Source organism: Phallusia mammillata, chromosome 3, assembly GCF_965637545.1.
Source record: "Phallusia mammillata chromosome 3, kaPhaMamm4.hap1.1, whole genome shotgun sequence".
NCBI classification, from domain to species: Eukaryota; Metazoa; Chordata; class Ascidiacea; order Phlebobranchia; family Ascidiidae; genus Phallusia; species Phallusia mammillata.
In genome coordinates this window covers 10,243,476-10,268,034 of record NC_137254.1, presented here as the reverse complement: position 1 = coordinate 10,268,034, position 24,559 = coordinate 10,243,476, and the positions used below count along the sequence as shown (strand labels likewise).

Below are 24,559 nucleotides of genomic sequence, written 5' to 3'. Positions count from 1 at the left end.
GTAGAGTGGTACGTTCCAAATGGGAAGGGGTAGCATCGTACCTTAAACGTAGTTTGTTTTTTTGTACTGTACATTACGCTGCCATCTTTGTACCAATAAAAATAACGTCCCTGTTTTCTGTGCAAAAAATATGGCACGCCTAGCTATACAGCATTTAACTGGTCCCAGACTTCATTAACGTTTCTATTTTTTGTTCAAAATGTCAAGATTTTTACGATTTTTGGGTTACAAAATATAAAAGCTAAAAACCACTGATTTAAACAGTATTGCGTTGAAAAAAAAAAAACGAAACAGTTTTTTAACTTTTTGATCATTTGCGTGACTTTTTCAAAGCACAGTCATCAGCACAAACCTATACCAACACCGGCTAAAAAGATTTCCGAAACTGGTAGAAAATATGCTTTAAAGGTACCGCGTAAATGATATGTGAAGGACAATACGCTTGTCAGATTCAAAATGCTTTGGTGACAATTTAAAGCAGTGATAAGTAAAATACTAATTGCTGCTTCCTATACTCGATGCATGACATCGGAAATACCTGATTGCCTGTTTTAGCGTTTCTATTTTTCCATTGAGACACAGAGCTGATGTATTACATCGTTCTGTTGTGTTGCGTGTAATACAGTGCTTCTGGTCCCAGACCGCTTTATTGTCAATGTGGTCAATTACTTCCTGTGATACGAGAACGTACAAAAGGCGGAGGTCGCAGCTGCACAACTAGTTACTATTTCTCCGTGTAACCGCAACAGCTGGTCTCATAAGCTTAGTTATATTAGATTTTTAGTAGCAAGTGTAAATGATAAAAAGATAGATTGGTGCGGACCATTTTGCTTGTGTTTGTTCAGAACGCACAATCTAAATGTATCCCCTGTGCTATGGTATGTTGTATCGCATTCGTTGCTATGCCGAGAATTAGGAATGCAGATAGCGGAGTGTGGCCTATATGTTTTCAAAACTGTTAACAAATGTTGTATTAGACTTTGTAGTCTACCGAGTCCCAATATAGACAAACAATCTGTTGCTGCCAGGCAAAATGAATATACAGCAAGTTTGCTCATACACCATGTTTATTACAAATAATCGACGTTTCTTCGTCCCATGCTAGACGCCTTCATAAGGACGTTAAAACGTCAATATTGAAAGCTTTAACAGCATCACTCACTGATATAGAATGGTCAGTTTTCAAAGTATGTAATATCTCAAATACGCTTTTGCATTATCAATTATATCTGCGATAACTCATGTGCTTTAGATATTATCGGTTTAAAAAATGTTGCATGTAGCACAACCTCTTTAAAAACAACAAGTATTGTCCTAAATATGCTGCTAAATGCAGTTACACACACGTTGTAAAGCAGTGGTTCCCAACCTGGGGTAAGTGGACTCCTAAGGGGTCCGTGGAGGCAAACGTACTTGGTACCTTTCACCAACAGTACAATATTTTTAAGTTTCTAAACCGATTTTAACAGATTAAACCTTTGGATCAAGAAAACTTGAGATTGTTACTTCCATTGTGACATCATAACACACATAAACAACAGAACTAATTCTGCTTTGTTTCAAGTGTTGCACTCCAGAAAATTTATTTCTTTGTTACATCGACTGGTACAGACATAAATTTATTGAGATTTAGGAACTGTGAACGTTGATTACAATTCTGCCCCCAAAGCGAAAGTAATAACATATACTGCCAGAAACGAAAAATAAAACAAAATTACGTTGGGGGTACGCGGACCTATAAAATTTGTAAAAGTGGTCCGTGACTACAAAAAGGTTGGGAACCACTGTTGTAAGGTAATAAAAAAATCCTTTTTATTTTCCAAGATTTTCGTTTCGATCCGTTTCGCAGGCTGCTCCGTGTTTAAAACAGTAAAGCAATATGGCAAATAAGAAACTCCATCGATGTGATGTTTGTGAAAAAAGTTTAAGCCGAAGTGGAACTTTGCAAAGACACATGTTGATTCACACTAACGGGAAACGCCATCGGTGTGATGTTTGTGAAAAAAGATTCACTCGGTTTGAACATTTGAAAAGACACATGTTGCTCCACACTAATGAGAAACCCTTTTGGTGTGATGTTTGCGAGAAAAGATTCAAGTGGGCAGCATCTTTAAAACGACACCTATTGATTCATACTAATCAAAAACCTCATCGATGTGATATTTGTGAAAAAAGATTTGCTGGAAGAGGAGACTTGAAAATACACATGTTAACTCACACCAAACATAAACCTCATCGATGTGATGTTTGTGAAAAAAGATTTGCTCGAACCGGAGACTTGAAAACACACATGTTGACTCACACTAATAGGAAACGCCATCGGTGTAATGTTTGTGAAAAAAGATTTAAATGGACATCATCTTTGAAGCGACACTTGTTGATTCATACTAATTAAAAACCTTATCGATGTGATGTTTGTAAAAAGAGACTTGCTCTAAGAAAACATTTACAAAGGCACATGTTGATTCACACTAATGATAAACCTAAAAGATGTAAAGTTTGTGAAAAATGGAAAAGACACATGTTGAAACACACTGATGCAAAGTCTCATCGATGTAATGTTTGTGAAAAAAGATTTGCCCAGTTAGAGTATTTAAACAAACACATGTTGACTCACACCAATGAGAAACGTTTTCATTGTGTTGTCTGTGATAAACGCTTTCGGCGAAATGAACATTTGAAAAGACACATGTCGACTCATACTGCTAAGAAATGCCGTTAATGTGATATATGTGAGAAAAGATTGAATTGGAGAGCACATGTTGATTCACAACAATGAGAAACCAAGAAGATGTCATCTTTGGTCCAAAGTGAAACATTGAAATTTAACATGATAGCATGCATTAGTGAGAAATGCCATTAATGTAACATTTGTATGATTAATTAATTTCAAAGCGGCAACTGTATAAAAGTAGTTTAATAAAGAATTTTCTATCGTATTATTCAAGTTTACTTTAACAGGAAAAAAGAAGGATCATTTGAGTTGAGTTTGTTTGCATGATGAAAAAAAAACTTAGCGAAAATATTTTAAACAAAGCGAAATAATAATAAACAATCACCAAGTCGAAAATAGCTGCGCAACTCTGAAATGTCCTTAATTTCCCTTGATATTTAAAAACTATTTAAATTATTGTTATTATGTTCTAAATTAAATGCAAATACGACCTTTAACGTTATTGTAATGTTTTAACCTTCATATACATTTTTAAAGAATGTTTGCAGAGTGGTATGTTCCAAATTGGAAAGCGTAGCATCGTACCTTATGTTATACGTTCTTTTTGTTGATTATGTCGCACCATATCTTGTGCTGCCATCTTTGCACCAATAAACAAATACCGTCACGATTTTCGGTAGAAAAAATGTGGCATGTCTAGCTATGCAGCATTGCGCCCTGACTGCTCTGATTAATTACTTCCTGTGATACGCGAACGTAAGGATGTCTGGTGTAGCAACTGCACAACTGGTTACTGTTTCTCTGCGTATGCATAACAGCTGTTCTTTGTAGCCTAGTTAAGGTTATGCTTTTGTAGCGAGGTAAAGCTAGTGTGTTCGGTTTTGTTTACTATGTTAGTTCATATTCGACGTAACACATGCTGAAATACCACTGTTTTTTTTATGAAACTTTAGACAAGCGTTGTATTAGATTTTGCAGCCTATCGAGCCCTAACATAGAATGAATAGTAAATAAGCTCTTACTGAAAGGCATAATATACGAGTATAGCCGAGAATAATTCTTTCAGCAGTTTCATAGAAATAATTGACGTTTCGACGTCTTATACAAGACGCCTTCATCAGGATAATGGCATATCTTGCAAGATAAATTTCCTATAAAGCGACAAATTCACACCAACCACACACATAAAACAGCGATAACAAGATCGCGCGGCTGCAAACTCGCACCAACGTAGTGATAGAACAAGCTCAATGGTGTAAAAGCGGGCGATAATTTTTCGGAAAGGTACCAGTTTACCTTCATAGATGTGGAGATTTTAAAAGCGGCGGATGGTAAACTTTTCACGTGTGTGTCCAACAAAGCTATTTACACTTCACGTCCCACCATCAACTATAAAGGAGCTGTTGTCAAAGCACTTAACGATCAGGACAGACGCTTGATGACAGACCTGGCAATGCTTCAAACGGAATCGCAAAGGGTAAATGAGGCCCTGCGGTTAAATGGCTACTAGAACTAGATTCTCCGTAATCATAAAAGATTACACGGAAACAGATCCAGTACAAAGAACGTGTCTTCGTCACCTTACCTTACATACCAAGGTTAACAGATTTAATCCGCCGTATGTTGACCACTGCTCAAGTGATACTGATTACCACAAGCGAAGTTTCCTACAGTCTTGGAACATCCATTCCTGCGCTAACATAATGAACGTAAAAAAAGGTGTTCTAATACCGATTAATTATCCGGCCGCTTTTACATCTCTGAGCTTGTTTTATCAATACGTTGGTGCGAGTTTGCAGCCGCACAATCTTGTTATCGCTGTTTATACGTGTGGTTGATTGAAATTCGTCGCTTTATAAGAAATATTTTTTGCAAGGTATGCCATTGTCCTAATGAAGACGTCTTGAATAGGGTGTCGAAACGTCGATTATATATAACAAAACTGCTTGCTGAGCAATACACGGTTATATGTTATGTCTGGCAGCAATAGCTTATTCAAATATTCTGACAGTTAAATGTACATTTATATGTACATTTGTTGTACTCAAAGGTTGTGCATAAGTTGGAGAAAAAGTGTTTTAAAAAAAAAAAACTTTAAAAGTGTTTTTTTTTTGCAAAGACATTTCTTGAAAAAATTTATTGCTAAATGCAGATACATACACCCTGTGTGCATGAATAAAAACTAACCTTTCATTTTTTCCCAGATTATCCTCTAGATCTCTTTTGCACATTGCTCTATGATTAAAATAATATGACAAACAAGAAAACCCATCGATGTGATGTTTGTGAAAAAACTTTTACTCAAATTGGAACTTTGAACAGACATATGTTGATTCACACCAATCAAAAGCCCTATCGGTGTGATGCTTGTGGAAAAAGCTTCAAACGGACAGGAGCTTTAGGAAATCACGTGTTGATTCACACTAATGAGAAACCTTATAGATGTGACCTTTGTGAAAAACAATTTCGTCAAGTTGCTACATTAAACAGACACATGTTGACTCACACCAAAGATAAACCTTATCAATGCGTTGTTTGTAACAGAAGCTTTGCCCAAAATGGAAGTTTGAAAAGACATATGTTGACACACACTGATGAAAAACCTCATCGATGTTATGTTTGTGAAAAACGATTTGCCCAGTTGGAGAATTTGAACAAACACATGTGGGCTCACAAAAATAAAGAACCTGCTCAATGTAATGTATGTGAAAAAAGATTTAGCCGAGGTAAGTGTTTGAAAATACACATGTTGATTCACACTAATGAGAAACGACATCGGTGTGATATTTGTGAGAAAAGATTTACCCAAAGTGGAACATTGAAAAGACACGTGTTGACTCATAAAAAATGTGACCTCTCATCGATGTGATGTTTTGTGAAAAAAAAAACATTTTGCTGCGGTCGAGTGTTACAGAGAAAAACCTCTCGCAGAAGTGCCCATTTGGAAAGACAGTTTGATTCAACATTTTTCACAACATTAAAAAGCTCATAGATGCATGGATGAGATATTTGAAAAAGAAGTAATAGATGGAGTTTCAGTGAAACAGGTGGAGTAGTTTCAACATCTCGTCACATTTACAAGTGATGGGAAACAAGACACGGAAATTGATGTCAGAACTGGGAAAGCAAGCTCTGTGATGAAAGCATTGCAGCTTTCGGTTGTCAGGAAGCGAGGATTGTCGAAGAAGGCAAAGATGGCGGTATTTAGAACCATTTTCATTTCCATTCTTACTTATGGTCATGAGTCGTGGATAATGACCGAGAAGGTGCGATCACAAGTACAAGCGTCTGAAAGGAGGTTTTTGCGTAGGGTGGAAGGGGTTACTTTACTTGACAAAGTACGTAGCTCTGAAATCCACGAATCCCTGAACGTCGATGCTCTACTTCTCCGAATCGAAAGATCCCAGCTGAGTTGGTTTAGCCATGTTAGCTGAATGCCTAAGGAAAGCCTTCCCAAACAATCTTTGTTGGCAAAATCAAAAGAGAAGCGGTCCACTGGACGACCTCGAACTCGATGGCTCGGTCAAGTTGAAAGTTTAACCTGGAATCGTTTGGGACTTCATCTAAATGAACTGAAGGAAGTGGTGGAAGACCGTGAAGTGAGGAGGCTCAATCTTGAGCTGCTGCCCCGGCGACCCTCAATTAGGGATTAAGCAGGACAGAAAAATGATGATGATGATGAAAAAGAAGCAGTGTCCAAAGTGGAACATTGACATTGCGTTTCAATAAACAGACCATTTTGACACAAACCAAGGTGTTCTTTGCTGAATAACATTTGCTCAAAGGTGGATGTTTACACACCCACATGATGAAGCACATTAAAGAAACTCTACTAATATTATTATGTTCATATTGGCCTGCTCCAAAGAGTAATTTTATCTATGCAATGTGTTTTCCATATTATGTAGAATAACATTTGGATATATTTGGTAGCGTGCTGTTTGTGCAATATGCAATCATCAAAAGATGCTAACATTGTACTTTGTTTTAAAGGAAGTTTTGAATGCATTTTTAAGTTGTCATACGTGTCAAGCGTTTCATATTATCAGACTATGTGCATCCCCGTTTTACTTTTATTTAAAAAAAAACACACACACAGTAGAGAATGACAAGAACCGTTTCTATACGACACCTCGTGGACGTAAAATAGCAAATCTGTGACCGCTAGACAGTGAAGTGTAAAACTAAACAAAGTCAAGTCAAATGCCCAAAACTCATATATATATATATTTGAATTTCGTCAAAATGGCAGAAGGGTGACACCACGGTCTTGCCTTCGGAAGAATGTAAATCTTGTTACACTATTTCTGTTTTCATGAGCATGAAACTATTGCGGCATTATTCAAAACCAGTGTCAAATGAAGGTTCTCACATTACATGAAATAAATAAAACTAGTAATATTCGTTGTATTTGAATCAAACAGGCAGCTTATTTAAAAGCATAACGAATTCAGGGTTTACCCGCCCACCAATATGTAACACAAAAAATCTTCGCTGGTTCAATCTACATTTTAAAACAGAACACCGAAAACAAATACTTCAAACAGTTCATCGCGATTCATCAACAGAACATGCCAGATTGGCGATATTGCAATTTGATTTTGGCTTGGGCGGTCGGTTACCCAAGTTAGTGAACATTGGGAGAGAGCAAGCTCAAGCTTCTTGCTCTGAAAAAAAAACACAAAAGGAAAAAGATAGGATTCAAAACTACAACCTTGCGAACATAAGTTGATTGCGCTAACCACTCTTTCATCCTGACGATTGTATTTAAGTTTGGTGAACACATAAACATCAGTGTTACTCTATCTGGATTGTATCTAAGTTAACACTGCGGTACAACACAGAGGTGATGACAAACATTGTCATCACTAACCTACCTTGAAGTCACTGTCGTTAAATAGGGGCATTGAAACCATAAATGTTTATGTGGTGTTGTTAGGACAAGTTCTGAGATGTCATGCTTGTCAAAACTTGTTCGAAAATCGCAAGAATTAATAAAAATTTGGCCAATACTAAACAAATTTTACTGAGATTTCAACACTTGCAAAGACGCATTAATGCAAAAAGGTCGTAAAATATTAAAGTTTATTGCAACCCGCATGATAAAACGCAACCTGCAAGCAGTGATAGCAACCCGCAACTCGACATCTGAAACCAGTTCAATTTGACAGGAAAACCGCCCCTAGCACCACTGCTTATTACAGGCATTCACTTTGCTTAATACTGCTCCAGTCGTATGAAATCTAGGGTACTTCAAATAGCTTCGTCTGGCTTTGACATATTAGGATAAGGTTAAACAGTCGAAATTTAATCAAATCGAACAGACACAAAGAAAGTATGTGTACATTTTGGAACCAACACTAGGAAATATACGTATAGTGCTTTTTTTCTGTTGAGTTAAGTATATTTTTCTTGGTAAACGAAACATAGCCGTACAAAAGTAGAGGGCACAATTATTTTTTCAAGATAGCTTTCAAGACCGTAATTACAAAGCGTTGCGTGACGGGAGCTGGCAAGCAGGCAAGATTGTCGCCATGTAGGTAAACAGTATTACGTCAAGTATGACGTCAGACGAAAGAATGGAATGTTATCACGCGTTATCGGCACACTTCAAATGACATTATGCCGGGCACACTTTAGAGGTCAGACTTAGTGGGGTTTTCCAGGAATTTCCTATCGGGTTAACTGCTCAGCGGTAGATTTCAGGAATAAATGCATTGATTTGTCAGCTAACTGTTTGGTAGTATTTAATATTTACAGTATATTACCTGAATTTATTACACTTCCTACATTGTTGATCTCTTAAGCGCATATTTTTTAATAAGCGGGCTTGATTTTGGCCTAGCTTCACATTCTATGTCCGTAATTGTTTGAGTCTAAATTGCATAGCTGAGTAGCTAGTTGCTGGACTACACCTAATGTCCAAGAGCCGTAAAATGCATGTTTAGGCCATTGTACATTATCATCCAATGTGTATGTCTTCTTTGTTACAGAACTATTAATCAAACATTCGGGCCTAAACGGGCTTTTTGAAAACGATTCGGGTTCGGGCTTATACTTTCGGGTTCAGGCCGTACCAACTCGAATTTCGAGCCCCTTTACAACTCTCGAAAACGGAGTGGTACTTTGAAAATAGGGTCAATGTCTTGTCACCAGCTGTATACATAAGATAATGTAGGTCGACAGTGTGCACTGTCTACAGCTTACTTACAAATACAATGTCTCTATCCTTTAATATAAAATCAGAGTGTTTGTATGTAGTGCAAACTTCTAAACATTTTTGAAGAGACATATTTACACAATGAAACTTAAAATGCGTTTAAGTTAGAACTTACCACGACATTTGCGTGTTAGCTAGTGCATAAATGTGTTCTATTAAGGGTATGTCACTGGTAATTCAAAAAGGGTACACATGAATCACAACAGCTTGGAATGCAGATAGATGGTAAAAATGCGCTAAAAGCGGAACTCTGGACTTTTATGATAAAACAATAATTTGGTGACATTAAAATGTGGTGAGATACCAAAGCAATAGATAAAAATGTTCCTTGGAAATACGCCCTGCTAAATTTTGAACTCGTTCAAATAAGGTTAACTTTACATGACACACTTATAGCTTCTAAAACAAACACTTAGGCTTTATCGATGGTTAAGTACATGAAACCATATATTACGTGTGTTTTATTGCGTTGAACGAAGGGTGTTTTAGCAGTGCTGTGATCCAATGTAACTATTCAGATTTGAGTTGCTTAATGACCCTAGTCAAGTTTTGTCGATAGTTACTTAAACGAAACCACATACTTTTTGTGTTTTACTGCTTTGAGCGAAGGGTGTTTGGGCAGTGCTGAAATCTAAGGCTGTTTAGGTTTGAGTTGAGTAGTTGTTTTTCTCGGTAACTTGTCGATAGCTACGCGTATTTGACTTAAATCAAGTAAAATTACATGCAACAGTGGCGTCAGTTTGATTGCAAAATGCTGCTGCCAAGTTAAATAATATCTGACACTGATTTCAAGCAATAACCTATAAATAGACGTGATGCAGATTTATATCATATATTTGATACACAATTGCTTTTTTTTCAGATACACAATTTTAAACACACAATGTATCGTACAATCAATGTAGTCGCAACATCTTTTGTTCTAGCTGCGCTTGCGTTTGCAATTGTAGCGACAGACTCTAACTCGTGGATTGTTGAAGACGGTGTGAAATATGGACTTTTCGAGTACTGTATCAATGGAACGTGTTTGTTTCACGAAGTGCCTGGTAAGTTCAAAATCGTTATTAATATTGAAGGGAATTAAAGACAAGTGAATTTTCTATCCAATGCTGCGTGTGTCAAAAATAAGGTTTCATAAAAACGTTGTTGTTATTTTTTTTACTACTACTGTAATGACAATAGTCTTGTCAAAGTATTTCATACGTGTCAATTAGGAGTCTAAAGTAAGAATTTAAAACGCAACTTCCATAGAGCGTCGTTTCGACGTCCTATACGAGACGCCTTCAAAAGGATAATGGCATATCTTTAAAATAGGCGTGTGCAGACTGCGGCCCGCGGGCTAAGTGCGGCCCATTGATTGAAGGTTGTGCGGCCAGCAGAGATGCTTGGATTTCAAATCTACTGAAAACGAGTCCAATTTTTAAATATTTTTGAGCAGATTAATGCGCCCGGTGTTTTTTTTCTGTGACCTGACAATAATGCGGCTAGAATCAAATGCGAATTTTACTTTTCAACTCAATATAGGCATATTTGGTATGCAACAAAGTAAAATCCCCTTGTGTTGTATAAAGGTGGGGCGGCCCATCTAATTATGGTGATTGTAATTGGCCTCACAGTGAAAAGACTGCACACTGCACACCCCTTGCATTGGAAAAACATAAAATTTATTTCAAACGGCAAATCTACTTTCGGTTTACTTCAGCCAAACTATTTACTGCCCTATTCACTAATCTTCGTGTCAGGAAATATCAGTTTGTAGTAAAACGTTGTTCACCTAATGGAAGTTCCCCTATAATGTCAGGCCGAACTGGCTACCTCATGTGTTAGACAAGGGTCGGGCTTTGAACAACTTGCTCTAATATTTACATAAGCACGATAACCAAACATATCGGCCTTGTGTAAGTTTGCTGTACCGAAACTGAGAGTACATGTTTTGCTCACTTTTGGAGTCACTCCTGTATAACAACCCCTTGTACAAAAGATTATGAACGGATAGTACAAAAATGTTATTGCGTATAACATAAACACAATCCTTGACAATGGCAAATTTCCCTCCAATTATCATGTGATTAAAATTGCACAAAAAATACACGCTGGTCACTACTTAACAGAGAAACATTTTAAAATAGAACCTTCCAACCTACACAAAAACTAATATCGCGCCAACTAGTATATTTTTTAAAGCGTTATCGTTTAGTACACTACTCACAAAACATCGGTAACTCTTTTTGCAAGCAGGCAACAACGGGCGAGACAGCATTAAAATATTTAGATTTAAGATTATAATGTTGTGGCAATACTAACGCTTACCCGGCAGCAAACCTCATGTGTTTATGTCAAAAGAATAGCTTTCTGCTTCGCGTACCGCCTTAAACGATTCGGTTTATTCGGCGGAAGTGCTTGTGTAAAACTCTTGAATATTCGGTTTCGGACAGAACCTAAAAAAAACTGATTTGGTGCATCAATGGTTGTACGCACTGATGGTGGAAAATCATTGCGTTTAAACGACGCATTCCAAATGGAAAAACTGTAAATGTTGTTACGAATAAACTTGCACAAAAATACGATAATTTTTAGGAGAGAATGTCTAAATTTCTGCAACTAATGTCCAATTTATGCCTTATGATTAAACTTTGTGCATAGATTCGTTACTGTTGCTATATACAAAAGTAGCATTTGTTTTTGGTTCTATACTTCATAAATTGCTTTGATATTATGTTTTACAGTTTTAACGAACATCACCATTGCCTTCATCTGCATCTCAATCTTCACGTGGTGCGGCGCTTTTGTCGGGTCTTTTCTCAAGTTCTTCAAGGAGAATAAAACCATGAGATTGGTCATTCTTGTGTTTTCCGTCATATCTTGTAAGTTACATTGAGTTGTAGGGTGGAGTTTTTGCGCTTGACGAAATAACACATAGCGACACAAATGCACTAAAACAGTCACAAGCAGTTGTATTTCTTTGTTTCGAACGCGTCCAAACCCTAAGATTACTGGAGCTTTTTAAAGCTATTCAGGTTTGCAGAACATTAAAAAGCTAAATGTTTCGATCGCGACAAAAGTACGAAAAATGTGAAACAAAATCAATATGCAACTTAAATGTTTCATGTGGGTTTGATTATTGGTCAGCCTGGCAATACCCTACTGCGGAGCTGATATATGCAGCATATGAGGCAGGCAACGGTGCATGTGATTCCACTTTTAATGTGCTTACCGCTCAGCCTGTGTAGCTCAGTTGGTAGAGCGTGAGTCCTGAAAAGGCTCTTGTCGTAGATTTCAATCCCACCGCTGGCTAGTTTGTTCTAACCTACGCCTTGCCATATTGAAATGCTTAATGACCGGCTAATTCAGTATGCCGCATTCGATTAGCCTGACGTACTATTTTTTGGTCTGATTTTTGTTACAAAAAACATAAAAACAATGTTCTAGCGTTGTTTTGCACATTTGCAATTCGTCGTTTGCTCATTTCGCATTTTGCTAAGCAAACTGTGGAAAATTTTATTGTAGGGTATTGTTGGGCCTTTCCAATAACCGTCAATATGTTTAAAGCACACTCGCCTAGGTTTATTACCCAGCAAACCACGTAAAACGCGCGCTGTGTGGTTTTATTGCTTTTACAATTGCTGCGTAAACACAACCCCAAAGTGGTATTTCCCCTTTAACAATACAACTATTTTTTATACAGGGTGTTTAAATCTGGCTGGGTGCATAGCCTACACTGCCGAGTACTCATCACGTATCCAGACAACCGCAGCATACTGGGGACACAGCTTTATCATCGCATGGTGCTCTACTGGTGCTGGATTCTTTGCTATTGTTTTCAACACTGTTATTTTCAGAAGTAAGGGATTTTAAAGATTTTTGTGCTTATTTCTATTTTTCAACTTAACGTCTGGTATGAAACCTTCCTGAACAGAAATTCTACTCATACCTCATGTCAGCCGCACGTTTAGCTAAATTTCGATAGGTGGCGTAAATAGCAATAGTTATAACGGTATATCCTAAGAAAAAAGAGGTATGGTATTATTATCACAAATTAAAACTAAACTTAATTTGTATGTACAATTTTAAAACTTACAAACCACTACACCCCTCTTTTCATGATAAATGTCTTTGCGCCACCCTATCGAAATCTAGCTAAATGTGGAGCTGCCGCAAACAAAGTCTATATAAAAGTTGACCGACCCATTGTTACGCTAAAGCCTATGCACTGTAAATGCTAAAGGTGGATTTGTGTTGGGTGGATTTTTTTCCACTCTTTTACGTGGGTTGTATTTTTTATATGTACCTTTTCGGGCATATTTTACTACTTTTGCCTTTACATTAAAGGTGGAATATGGGTTTCCCCCCGTTGTGCCAGTTTCGTGGTCAACAATGTTTCTTACCGGGCGTAGCCTACTTAAATTACATTTTGTTCGAAAATCAACTTGTTTGATTGTTGTTTAGTGTTTTTTTTTTATTCAGTAGTTTTGTAAAAGGCGTTGGAAAAAAAACTGCCGCCACCACCCCAATGGTCAACTACTGCGCATGCGCGTTTGTATTTTGTAGTCCACGTTGTTGCGAAAAACACGCGTTTGAGTTTGTAGCCTGTGTTTATCTGTGTTAATCAGGTAATGCTGTGCAGTTAGACAGTAAGAGGTTTGATCAGAAGTTTCTTAAAAACAAAACAGTTTGTATATACTGTGTTTAAATTGTTTTTATTGACACGCTCTAATGCCCAGTGCAGCTATGCAGTGTTAGTACTGAAGATTTCTTAAGTGCCGGGAAACATTACAATATTTGTTGTTTACAATACGAAACTATGATGTATGGAAAACACATAATTGTCATAAGTTGGACATTAGTATGTTACCTACTGCATTAGATATTTTTGATTTTCAATTTTTGGAGATTTTTTTTCTTATGGTGGCATGGATTTGTATTTTGATTGCTACCACTACAAAATTAGTGACATTTTTGTGATTAATGTTGTCGGTGATAATCCTTTTTTTTAAAGTGAAATTTGGTTGGTCATTTAAACATGCTTGGTTTTTAGTTGGCAATATTTATGACCTAGTTGTGAACAAACAGCTTCATGCATACTGTGTTCATTTATTATGCAATTTTTGGCAGGTGGTAAAACTTGCCAGTGAGCTTGCTGGTCCCTTTTATGCTTATACTTTACAACAGTTACATTAAATTAAAGTACCTGCCTTGTTTGTAGGTTTACCACATTTGTGTTTTTCAAATATTCATCAAAATGTCATATACATTTCATGTGACACATAACCAGACAAAGCAACTTGTCACTGTAAAATGCCTCAATGACCTTTATGAGGAGATTGCCAATGTGTTTGGTATAAGTGATTTTAAACTTCAGTACTATGTTGAACAATTTAGTGACTGGATTGATTTCGACACGCTTCAAGAAGCTCCTACCACAGGCAAACTTAAAGTAATAATTAAAGATGTGGAACAGCTTCAACATATGGAACAGGAGAATAGCTTCTCTTCAACCATACCAGAATCAGACACAGTTGAGTTAAAAGAAGAGTTGCCTTCTACCTCATCAAGTGAAGACACCAGAAGTTGGCCGATGATATATAAAGTTCCGGAGCTTTACCGGCACATATTTTTTCAGAAATTAGAAGTGTTGAGGAGGGAGTCACAGCACACATTGGGAGAAAACTTAGGAGAAGGATTGTGGCCATAATTTTTGCAGACATGGTCAAGTATACTTTGTAAGAATAAGTTTAATGCTGTATTTTTTGTTGAGTTAACAAATACCATTCACAGATATCCAATGCCGTATCAATATCAAGAAGTGTGTCAGTCACTATAATTGCTGAATACCCGATACTGAGGGATCGATTCTCAAATACTGGCTGTTACTTTGTATGTTTTTTTCTTTTGCTTTCTGAAAAGGATTTGTATAAAGCTGTTTTACATTTACTTTATTTGTAGACAACATGGGTGAAAATGTTGAGAACCAAGTTTACAAACTGGCGCAGACAGTTTACCAATAACAGTTATCGAGAAGTTATGAAGCGAAAGTATGGTCATGTGAGGAGCAACAAGTCTGTTGTGGTAAATGAGGACTGTAGCAAAAAAAGAAAAACTGATGTAAATACTTGATTTGCAAGAGTAGTGTGGATATCTGAAACACTAATTTCATATTGCAGGCAAAAATGACACAGCCTGATGATTTTGGCACAAATATGCTTGTAGATCAGCTTCAAAAAGAAATGAGCAAGCGAGAACCTTGTGAGGAAACAATAAGGGATAGACTAAAAAGAACTTACGAGTTTCGTCGAAATTTTAAAGGAACAGCTAAAGACCTACTTGAGATTTACCAACCTTTAAAATCATCAAAATGGGTGTGCCTATTTAGTTCTTTGATGCCAATTTTATTCATTGATATTAGCTTTCTATAAAGAAACAGTGGTGATTTAAAATACTTTATATTCTAGATTTTAGAGGAGATGGAACAGGTATCAGGGATTAACATGAAAAAGTTGCATGCAGATGAGTTTAAAAAAATCAAAGCAAAAATTAAGTGGGAAGGACAAGTCAATGATGCTATTTTAGGTTAGTTTAAAAATGAGTGTAGTATGTGGCACATGTCAGCAAAAAATAGGTTTGGTGGGTATTATTTTAGAAAATAAATATTTTAATATCTTTTTGTGTGTGTGTGTAGAAATGAAGAATTCATGGATCTTGTTTTTACCAGCAGCTTTCCAAGAGAAAATGAGCAGTTTTTTTTGTTTTTGATAAGGTAAGGTATTGTAAATTGACATGGTCACTTAAATCTGCAAACTGAAAAAGATACTTTTGTAGAATGTCCATTGGCCATGTCCACTTGTTACTGTAGCACCTTCGTCAACTCATGTGCACATTGATGGAACAGAAATTTGTGTTGGGGGTGACCTTATTACAGCATTTGCAACTTTGATTGCGGCATATTGGGTATTTGATGTTGTCATACCTCCTCAATGTTGTAAAACCATGGCATTTGTGTGTGGCTATATTCCAAATTTAACTGGAGTAAAAATACCTTTACATGTACTGCGCATTATAAACTCATTGTAATGCTACCAAGACTTTGATTTTGTCTGCCATAAAAATATGTGTGTATCTTTCTTTGCTGAAAAAGTTTTGTAACTTGAAAACTGGGTTTACAGTGCTACATTTGAATTGTTCATGTTAAATGGTTTAAGTATCTACAGTGCATCATTTTAACTTGCTTGTTAAGGTAATACAAAATGTGTTCGTTAATAATTTGAAGTGTTGTTTTAGGGTGAGAACATTGTTTTGCCAATGGTGGAATTGGTGTTTTCCTCCCAAAAGATATGGCATGTTAGGGTGGAAAGGTGGAAATACACCTTAATTACGAGGCCGTTTTTATTACTTACGGGTGGAATTTTTGCAATTCCACCTAGGAAAATCCAGTATAAAATTGGGTGAAAATGTATAAAAACACCCGCTTGGAAAGATCGGGTTGTTTCTACACTGTAAATGGAAAAGGTGGAAATTAAATTTACATGTTTGTACCACACACCCTCTCACTGTTTTGGGGTGGAATATCTGGCATGTTCGTAAAAATTCCACTTAACATGTTGGAATTGATGCCAGTTTAACCGCAGGATGTGTTGTACCTCCTTGAGAAGGGTGGTAAATTAACAAAGGTGGTTTTTAATGCTCTATGGTGGGTTGATAACTAATATCCTGAGTTGTCAGCAACCCAACTGCTGTTAACAGTGGAGTAGCTAAAGTTTCGCTCTGGATGCAATACTTTAAAGAATCTAAAAATGACCCAATCTAACGGCAAACATTCGGATATTCATGGCTGCAACACAACACCAACGTCGGGTAGCTTTTGTTTTTACCGACAGGGTTAGGTAACATCGCAAAAAAACGTCCAAAATTTCTTGTTTAAATAAAGACCTGGACTAAATAAGAGAATATATGCCTGTTGAAAAGCTTGAAAAAGAAATGTGTGTGAATTTATTGATATGAATGTATCACAATCTTCTACAAACGAAGAAAAAACAACAAATATTTAAATACGATTTCGGTTGACACAACGTGGTTTGCGATCACGTGACTTTACATCGCCATTTTGGCGTTTGCGTTATAATGCCTTCGGGTTTGTCGAAACATCGCGAAGGTTTATCTGATAAAAGCAACATTGTTAAGAAGATTCAAGGTAAGACATAATTAAAATTATTCGGTAAAATGATGTGTAATGCTTTAAAAAGAAAGTGTCGTTAAAATAATTTCCGAGGGCGACTTTTTTGATAATTTGGAGGAGTTATTGGAACTCTTGTTTGTTTAGATGGAGAATCCAAAGTTTCAATGTCCATTTGCTAACTGTGTGCACCTTAATCATCGCAAATATCTTCTTGCTCACATGAGAAATGATCACGCAAGATCCAGTCAGATGTTAGTTCTCACTTGTAAGGTTTATAGATGTGGTAAGATTTACACAAGTATAAGAAGTTTTGAAAAACATTTAGTGAGAAGTCATGCCAATATAGTTGCTAGTGAAGTCCTTTCATCTGAGACCAGCGATGCTTTTGATGAAACTGGTAGTAATGCTCGTGTTGAAGAAGATTTGCCCATATGTTATATTCCAACTGAGGGAGATTTTGTGCGAAACATAATTAAATTGTATCTAAATATCAGAGAAGGGCATGTTCTTCCCAAATCTGCTGCTTCTCATATCATGTCAGAAATTACGGCCAATTTTAGCAGTTTTCACCAATCCATATTGCAGATGTCACACTTATCACAGTTAAATGTAGATCATACATACTTGGCGGATAGAAATTTTTCTGCTGCTTTGTGGGGAAGGTTACAGTCTGAAACTGAACTTAACAAATGCCTCACTGCAAATTTTGGTTTGATAAACCCATTGGAAGTTGTATTGGGTTCACATAGTTATCAGTACGTTCCTATTTTGGATACTTTGAGACAGTATATCCAGCAACCAGAAATTTACCAAAACATAGTAACAGAAAGAAAGCATAGTGAAAAAAATCTAATTTTTAGCTTTTGTTGTGGAGATTTTTTTAAAAGTTATGAGTACTTTCAAGGCAACCTTGCCAGAATTCACTTGTACTGTGATGAATTGGAACTGTGCAACCCATTGGGCACCTCACGCAAAAAGAATAAGCTTACCTGTTTTTACTTCTTTTTGGGAAATATCTCCAGCAAGTACACATCTTCACTGCATCACATATTTTTGACCTTAGTTGTCAAAACATATGTGTTACATCAAACTGGCTATAAACAAGTATTGCAACCACTTTTGAAAGATTTGAATATATTAGAGAGACAAGGCATTAGCTGTAAAATCAATGGTAAATGTCAGACTTTTTTTGGAAGTCTTGCAACCCTTTCTGCAGATAATTTAGGTGCACATGACATTGGAGGCTTTAGAAAATGCTTCAGTAGTGGCAGAATTTGCAGATTTTGTATGTGCTCATACGAAGATATAAAAGTTAAGTGTCATCCACAAAATTTCACTTTGCGAACATCTGCAGCCCATGAAATTCATGTAAGGGATGTGCAGATTGACAACACACTTTCTGGAGTTTATGGTGTTGTTTCTAATTGCCCTCTAGAATCCGTTATGGGTTTTAGCCCTGTAACATCAATACCTCCAGACATCATGCACGATTGTTTGGAAGGGGTTATTCCAGCTTTGTTGCAGGCAATATTAAAGCACTTTCACCAAAGTGGGATTCTTTCATACTCCAGTTTTAATGAAAGAGTTCGTGGATTTGCTTTTGGTAAGTCTGATATGGCAAACAAGCCAAGGTGCCTACCTCTAGATGTAGTTCATGCAAATGGAAAAATTCACCTTAATGCAAGTGAAAGTTGGTGTTTTTTTCGCCTTTTTTCATTTTATGTTGCTGATTTAGTTCCTGATGATGATGTGTTTTGGAAGTTATATATTTCACTCTCAGAATGCATGGATATAATTTTTGCTCCTGTTGTAACAAAGGAATTAGTACATTATCTTGCAGTCATTGTACCTGAATTTTATCAATTGTTTGTTTCGGTGGCAAAGGATTACATTAAACCCAAATTTCATTATATGCTTCATTATCCAAACCACATTCTTAACTTTGGTCCATTGTCACATATATGGTGCATGAGGTTTGAATCATTCCACACCAAACTAAAAAATATTGGAGTAAAATCGAAAAACTTTAAAAATATTTGCAAGACTGTAGCTGAGCGTATTCAGTACCGAAAATGTTGGGAACAGTCCAATCGTGTTTTAGGTGAAATTCCACACATAATTGGGGAAGAAAAAGTTTGTGACAAAGAGTTGCCTGTTTCTGTCGAACAGTTAATAAGAAGTGAGTTTGAAGATTATGAAAGTGGTCAATCAGGCCAGGAAAATTCAATCAGCAAAGTGAAAAAAATCAAGTTTCTCGGACGTTTTTATACAGAAAATGGAATTTCTGTTTTGGATGTTGTGGATGGTATTCCTTTTTTTGCAAGGGTGAAGGGTATTTATTTAGTGAACGAAAAATTGGTCATTCATGGACTACATTTGGAGACCCTTTCTTTTAACTCGCATTTGCACTGTTATGAAATAGCAGACACAGAAAACCACCTTTTTTTGAACCAGGATCAGAGTTACACTGTTGTTTGGATATGTATATGTACAAAGAAAAGTCCTATGTCAGACTACATTACCAAGTTGTTAAATAAGGGTGTGCAAAGGTGGTAGTTTACTTTTTCTGCAAGTTCTTTGGTGTATATTTACTGTGTCATGGATTTTCACTTTACTTAACTGTGTTTGTCAAATGCAGTGTTTTATCCTGAGTATGTTGAGTTGCTCACTTTAAAGTCTGTGATATTACTAATATTATGTCTCATACAAAAGTTTTAAACTGTTTGTTTTAGGTGCAAAAAGTTAAAAATGGCATTTGTGTATCATACAACATATAATGATTCGAAGAAAATAGTATCATGTGAAATGAAATGTGAGCTATATGATGTGGTTTCCAATGCATTTGGCATTGCAGGTGCCATAAAATTTCAAATTTACAATAATGAGTTTGATGATTGGGTGGATGTAATGGATTTAAATGAAATTCCACAAAAAGGCCGACTGCTGGTTAAATTGGATCGTAAGTTTGTAGTTCATATGTTTCTAACGTGGGGTTAATTATTGTAGTGGTAACTATGTTGAATTTTCAGAGCAACAAGAATGCTTAGATCAGGGGTGGGCAAACTTTTCAGTTCAAGGGCCGCATTAAAGTTTATAATCTTATCGGGCCGCTTGGTATTTCACCAACGGCCGCCAATTGCTTGCTTGTTGTTTTGTTTTAAAACAACTGATGCAAAGAATAAGGTTTGTATCATATATATACCATTTAAAGTCGCCTAAGATGCTCTGATTAACAATTTCTAACTTGTGCACAAGTTTAGCTGAACAGAGCTAACTGTTTATGACGTCATAAACTGTATTGTGACGATTGCAGTGCCCTTTTTCGCATTGTTTGCACATAATAAGCGGATAAAAAGCCTGGCGCATATGGTTACTAGACTGGTAATCTTTTTTCCAGTCCCACGAAATCTGTTTTAGCAGTTTGAAAATCAAAATATTTAGCAAAATAGATTGCGGCCGCAGGTTGTGCACCCCTGCGCAAAATTATTACATAGCATATTTTCAGCTTGCAAATACTTTTGTTCATGATTGTACAAACAGTGGTTGAAACGCTACAATTGTAATTGTTTTTTTTGAAAAAACAAGCGTTTGTTGCAACAAAGGCTGAACCACGTTTTTTGTTAATGAAGTCCTTGTGTCAAAGTTTGGGCGTCAACAGTGCAAAGTGGGCTGTATTTGAAAACGTGAATCGCTTTTACTTTTATCGAACGAAGAAATTGTGTCAAGTGACGATTTGCATAATAACGTGGCAGGCTAAAGCACGTGAAAAGTATCTGTGTTTGGTTCCAAAGTATCGTGCGCAGTGTTTTTTTTTAAAGGTGTTTCGGCCCCCCAAATTTCTCCAGCGGTTTCCCAAAATTTGGAAATGGCTATTTTTTGGTATTTAAATGAAACACTTGCGGTCTCTTAAAACTACTTAGCGGTCACCCAAACCAAACCTTAAAAAAAACTGATCGTGCGGGTACAGATACTGCACATGGTATTGGTATCGGCAAGTCACACCCCCGGTAATTTAAAAACTCTGCTCCTGTGCTCATAGTACTATTCAGCGTTACTCGGAAACATTTGGCGGGCCGCATGAACTCCTTTGCCGGGCCGCATGCGGCCCGCGGGCCGTAGTTTGCCCACCCCTGGCTTAGATGATACAAATACAAGCATTGCTACAACTTCAACAAGTGATGACACAAGTGAGCCAAGTGCTAATTGGTTCGCCACTTACAAACTGCCCCAAATTCCTGTAAATGTATTAATGGATCTGAATGATGTGGAAGCAGGAAAAAGTGTTTTAAAGGAAACAACAAGACGCAAATTGGTTCAAATAATTTTTGATTCTTTGGCATCAAAAAACTTGTAAGTTATTATCAGAATTAAGTAATCAATTTTAACAATTTGGGTATTGTTTGGGACAGGTATCCATCACCTCTTCAGTATAGAAATGCATATTTAGAGCTTGTGAAAAAAATTCCTTTTCTTGCTGACAAAAACTGCACTTCACCTGTGATATATGTTTAATCGAGAGCAGATTATTGTGTGTGTCTAGTTAACTAAATTTTAAACATTTACAACAGGTTACTTGGGTGCAAAGCCTACGAAGCAGATTTCGAGATATGCGTAGGCCTTTACATAATGTGGATGCAGTAGCAAGTAAAAAGAAAAAGTATGGCTTCACAAAAACACCCAGATGTGAAAGTGAGCAGAAAACTGACAATGTCATGCTAAGTGGGCGTAGAACAAAGGTTGGAACTTGTACTGATACTGTAGCATTTTGTGAATTTGTTTACAATGTAAATCAACGTGTAAATTATTTAGTGCAGTAGTTAGCAGTTTAATGAGTTGTAATTATTGAAGGTTCAGAGCAATGCTATCATTGAGGATGAGACAAGTATTACACAGCACATAAAAATGATGCAAAATGAGTGTACAAAAGCTACCCCAAACCTTTTTTTGTTGGAGGATCGCATGAGTCGCACTTTTTTTGACCGCCAGCGTAGACTTTTGAAGACCAAGAGTGTTGAAGAGTGTTATCCAGCATTTAAATTTCCTTCCATAGTGAGTAAGAGTTAGAAATTAATTTTGCTTCCAAAATTAATTATTGTATTTTGGTACAGATGATATCCGAGGCCAACAGAGTCTTGTCAGAAATACAGTTATTTGACATATTTGTAAAAGAGTTTAAGAGAGTGGAAGAAAATTTACACAAGGCCGTAAAGCCATCACTGGTCCCGGCAAACATCCGCCAACTTTTATCTATGTTTGGATCTAGTGCAAATGGTATTAGAGTATGTTTGTTATAAGTCATTGCAATAAATCAACTTTACTTTTAGGTTTACTGTTGGAGCCTATTATTTTCTTGCCGACAATATTTAGAGAGAGTTACAAAGATTTTCATAAAATATGTTGCAATGTGTTGTTGTCGAATACATACAAATAGGTGAGCAGCATTTACATGTTTAAGAAGAATGAATATTTTGCAGGATGTTCTACCAAAGTCTCCATATCCAGTCATATGTGCTCGTGAAGAAAAGATTGAAGTATACCTTGATCACCAGTGTATTTGTGTGTGTTTTGATATAATTGAAGCAATTGTAACATTGATTTCTTGCTATTGGGTATTTGATGTTGCTTTTCCTAATAGTTGCAAAAAAACTTTAGAACTAATTTGCCGTGTCATAAAAATACAGGCCAGTTGCAACATAACTGTACAACGCATTTTGAATAGGTTGTAGATTTCAAGGTGGCCTCTTTGGTTGTTAAAATGTTTCTGGGAATTGTGCTCACTGTTTATTTGATTGTTGCTTGTAATGCATCAGTTACAGGTTGGCCAAAGTTGGTTGGTTTTATAATGTTTGGCAATTTTCGGAACGTAAAGCCAATTGATAATAGTGTATTGCATTTTGTGTGTGCAATTGCTATGTAAGTAAATGAGCACACTTGTCTTGTAATTAGTTTCGTTTTTTACCAATGTGTGATTGTGGCATATATATAAATGCTGCCTCTTTCATTCATGTGACATGATATGCCCGCTGGTATTTCGCATTTGTGACTGGTAGATTGTGTTTACATTTGGCACCAATAAACCCATTTGTGACTTGTATCAGCTATATATGAATGCAAACACATTAGGTAGGTACACAGGTTGGAAAACATGGCAGCTATAGGTTGGATACTAATGCATGCGGTGGGTGTAGCTGGATGAACCTAAATGTGATAAAACGCAGGGTGTGATATTACACCCACCACGATAAGGTGGGAAACTGCAACCCGGGGTGATACTTTTGGGACCACGCATGTTGGTGGAAGTTCAACAACCTTTGCGTTTACAGTGTACCCTTGGGATATTAAGAAAACTTCCCACCTTTTGGTGGAAATTTTGAACCACCTGTATCGGTGGTCGTTTACACCTTTACGATTTACAGTGTGGGGCCAACCTTTATCCACAATTTTATCGTGCAGGGGTCGGCAACTTTTTTTACGACCCGTTTAAAAGCTGAAAGCATTTAACCCATAAAAGAATGCGGGCCGGTATAAATCTCTTTACGGACCGGCACTGGGCCACGGCTTGGCAGTTGCCGGCCACTGTGGGAGGAAAACAAACAAGTTGTTTGATTTTTCAAACTGGACAGCTTAAACTCCAAGTTGATTTGCCAAATTAAGTGAAGTTAGTGTTATTTGACACTAAAATAGGGGTTTAGTTATAAAAAAAAAACATCGAACCTAAACCTATGTATATAGAATTCCTTATAAGACATGTGTTCGTTGCGCCACCTATAGTTTAAAGGCTGTGGAATACTTTCCTGCATTTAAATAGCTAGCATAAAGCTGACATTGGAAGTGGGCGTTGCTTTTTGACTTCCTGATTTACACACATTTTGTGTTTGCCTAACTTTGCCAAGCGCTCTGATCCTTTTCATTACACCGATAACGCATCGCAAGCCATAAATCCAGTACTTAGGGTTGACCAAATCTCATAAAATCTTTATTTTGAGCGAGTTAAATTGAAATGGAACGTTGCCAATAGTAATAGATAAGCGGTTTATTGTACGACTTTGAATAGGGTCAACTTTGCGATCTGAGTGCACAATAGTAAACCCGGTTTGTGACCGGGAATAACCCCAAAGGTATCTCTATGTTAGCAAAGCCAAAGCTATATTTAAAGCATTGCTTTTGTCGCGCAAGTCGCGCGTTAGAGATTTACTGTGCAAAAGGGCATGGCACTGTGTAAAAGCTTGTTCCTCTGAAATTCTGCGTGGGAAAGCAGTATGCTTAGTGGTGTCATCACTTGAATATGTTGGATTGGACTTATTAAGTTTTAAAATACGAGCAATGCATTTGAGATGTTTAATTCCTCTACTGATATTCCGCTTAAGTATGTCCATACGCTATTTCACTCAAAGCATTGGGATAATTTGGGATTACCATAGCGCATTTATACCAAACTGTGTATATAATAAACAGACACTCTGCCATGAGTCAACTTGTTTGAATTGTTTTCAAT

The 24,559-nt window shown here is 36.8% G+C and overlaps 2 protein-coding genes, 4 long non-coding RNA genes and 1 pseudogene across 6 annotated transcripts; 6 read left to right on the top strand and 1 right to left on the bottom strand.

Moving 5' to 3' along the window:
• Window positions 1–1,522: 1,522 nt before the first annotated feature.
• LOC145218307 (uncharacterized) lies at window positions 1,523–4,879 on the top strand (annotated as a pseudogene).
• Window positions 4,880–6,735: 1,856 nt separating this feature from the next.
• On the bottom strand, window positions 6,736–7,639 carry LOC145218313 (uncharacterized). Its single transcript, XR_013857566.1, has 2 exons — window positions 7,552–7,639; window positions 6,736–7,341 (listed from the first exon to the last, which is right to left on the bottom strand). It is a non-coding gene; the product is annotated as an uncharacterized LOC145218313 (long non-coding RNA).
• Window positions 7,640–9,767: 2,128 nt separating this feature from the next.
• LOC145220164 (uncharacterized) lies at window positions 9,768–12,902 on the top strand. Its single transcript, XM_080087445.1, has 3 exons — window positions 9,768–9,940; window positions 11,621–11,758; window positions 12,580–12,902. Exons 1-3 carry the CDS (start codon window positions 9,778–9,780, stop codon window positions 12,747–12,749), a joined length of 471 nt encoding a protein of 156 aa, XP_079943571.1. The 5' UTR covers window positions 9,768–9,777; the 3' UTR covers window positions 12,750–12,902.
• A 1,584-nt stretch (window positions 12,903–14,486) lies between these two features.
• Window positions 14,487–15,222, top strand: LOC145218568 (uncharacterized). Its single transcript, XR_013857656.1, has 3 exons — window positions 14,487–14,614; window positions 14,670–14,768; window positions 14,838–15,222. It is a non-coding gene; the product is annotated as an uncharacterized LOC145218568 (long non-coding RNA).
• A 7-nt stretch (window positions 15,223–15,229) lies between these two features.
• LOC145218567 (uncharacterized) lies at window positions 15,230–16,267 on the top strand. The gene is made up of 3 exons (XR_013857655.1): window positions 15,230–15,250; window positions 15,344–15,461; window positions 15,571–16,267. It is a non-coding gene; the product is annotated as an uncharacterized LOC145218567 (long non-coding RNA).
• Window positions 16,268–16,875: 608 nt separating this feature from the next.
• LOC145220204 (uncharacterized) lies at window positions 16,876–20,113 on the top strand. Its single transcript, XM_080087480.1, has 2 exons — window positions 16,876–20,023; window positions 20,094–20,113. The coding sequence occupies exon 1, from the start codon at window positions 17,209–17,211 to the stop codon at window positions 19,618–19,620; it is 2,412 nt and encodes an 803-aa protein (XP_079943606.1). The 5' UTR covers window positions 16,876–17,208; the 3' UTR covers window positions 19,621–20,023; window positions 20,094–20,113.
• A 1,978-nt stretch (window positions 20,114–22,091) lies between these two features.
• On the top strand, window positions 22,092–23,158 carry LOC145220239 (uncharacterized). Its single transcript, XR_013858044.1, has 3 exons — window positions 22,092–22,113; window positions 22,173–22,335; window positions 22,539–23,158. It is a non-coding gene; the product is annotated as an uncharacterized LOC145220239 (long non-coding RNA).
• The last annotated feature ends 1,401 nt before the right edge of the window (window positions 23,159–24,559 follow it).

Bases quoted from the DNA above. Each gene is read 5' to 3' on its own strand.
- LOC145220164 (XM_080087445.1), top strand. From the start codon at position 9,778: ATGTATCGTACAATCAATGTAGTCGCAACATCTTTTGTTCTAGCTGCG. The intron at 9,941-11,620 runs GTAAGTTCAAAA...TATGTTTTACAG, and splicing joins TTTGTTTCACGAAGTGCCTG to TTTTAACGAACATCACCATT. The intron at 11,759-12,579 runs GTAAGTTACATT...TTTTTTATACAG, and splicing joins TGTGTTTTCCGTCATATCTT to GGTGTTTAAATCTGGCTGGG.
- LOC145220204 (XM_080087480.1), top strand. From the start codon at position 17,209: ATGGAGAATCCAAAGTTTCAATGTCCATTTGCTAACTGTGTGCACCTT.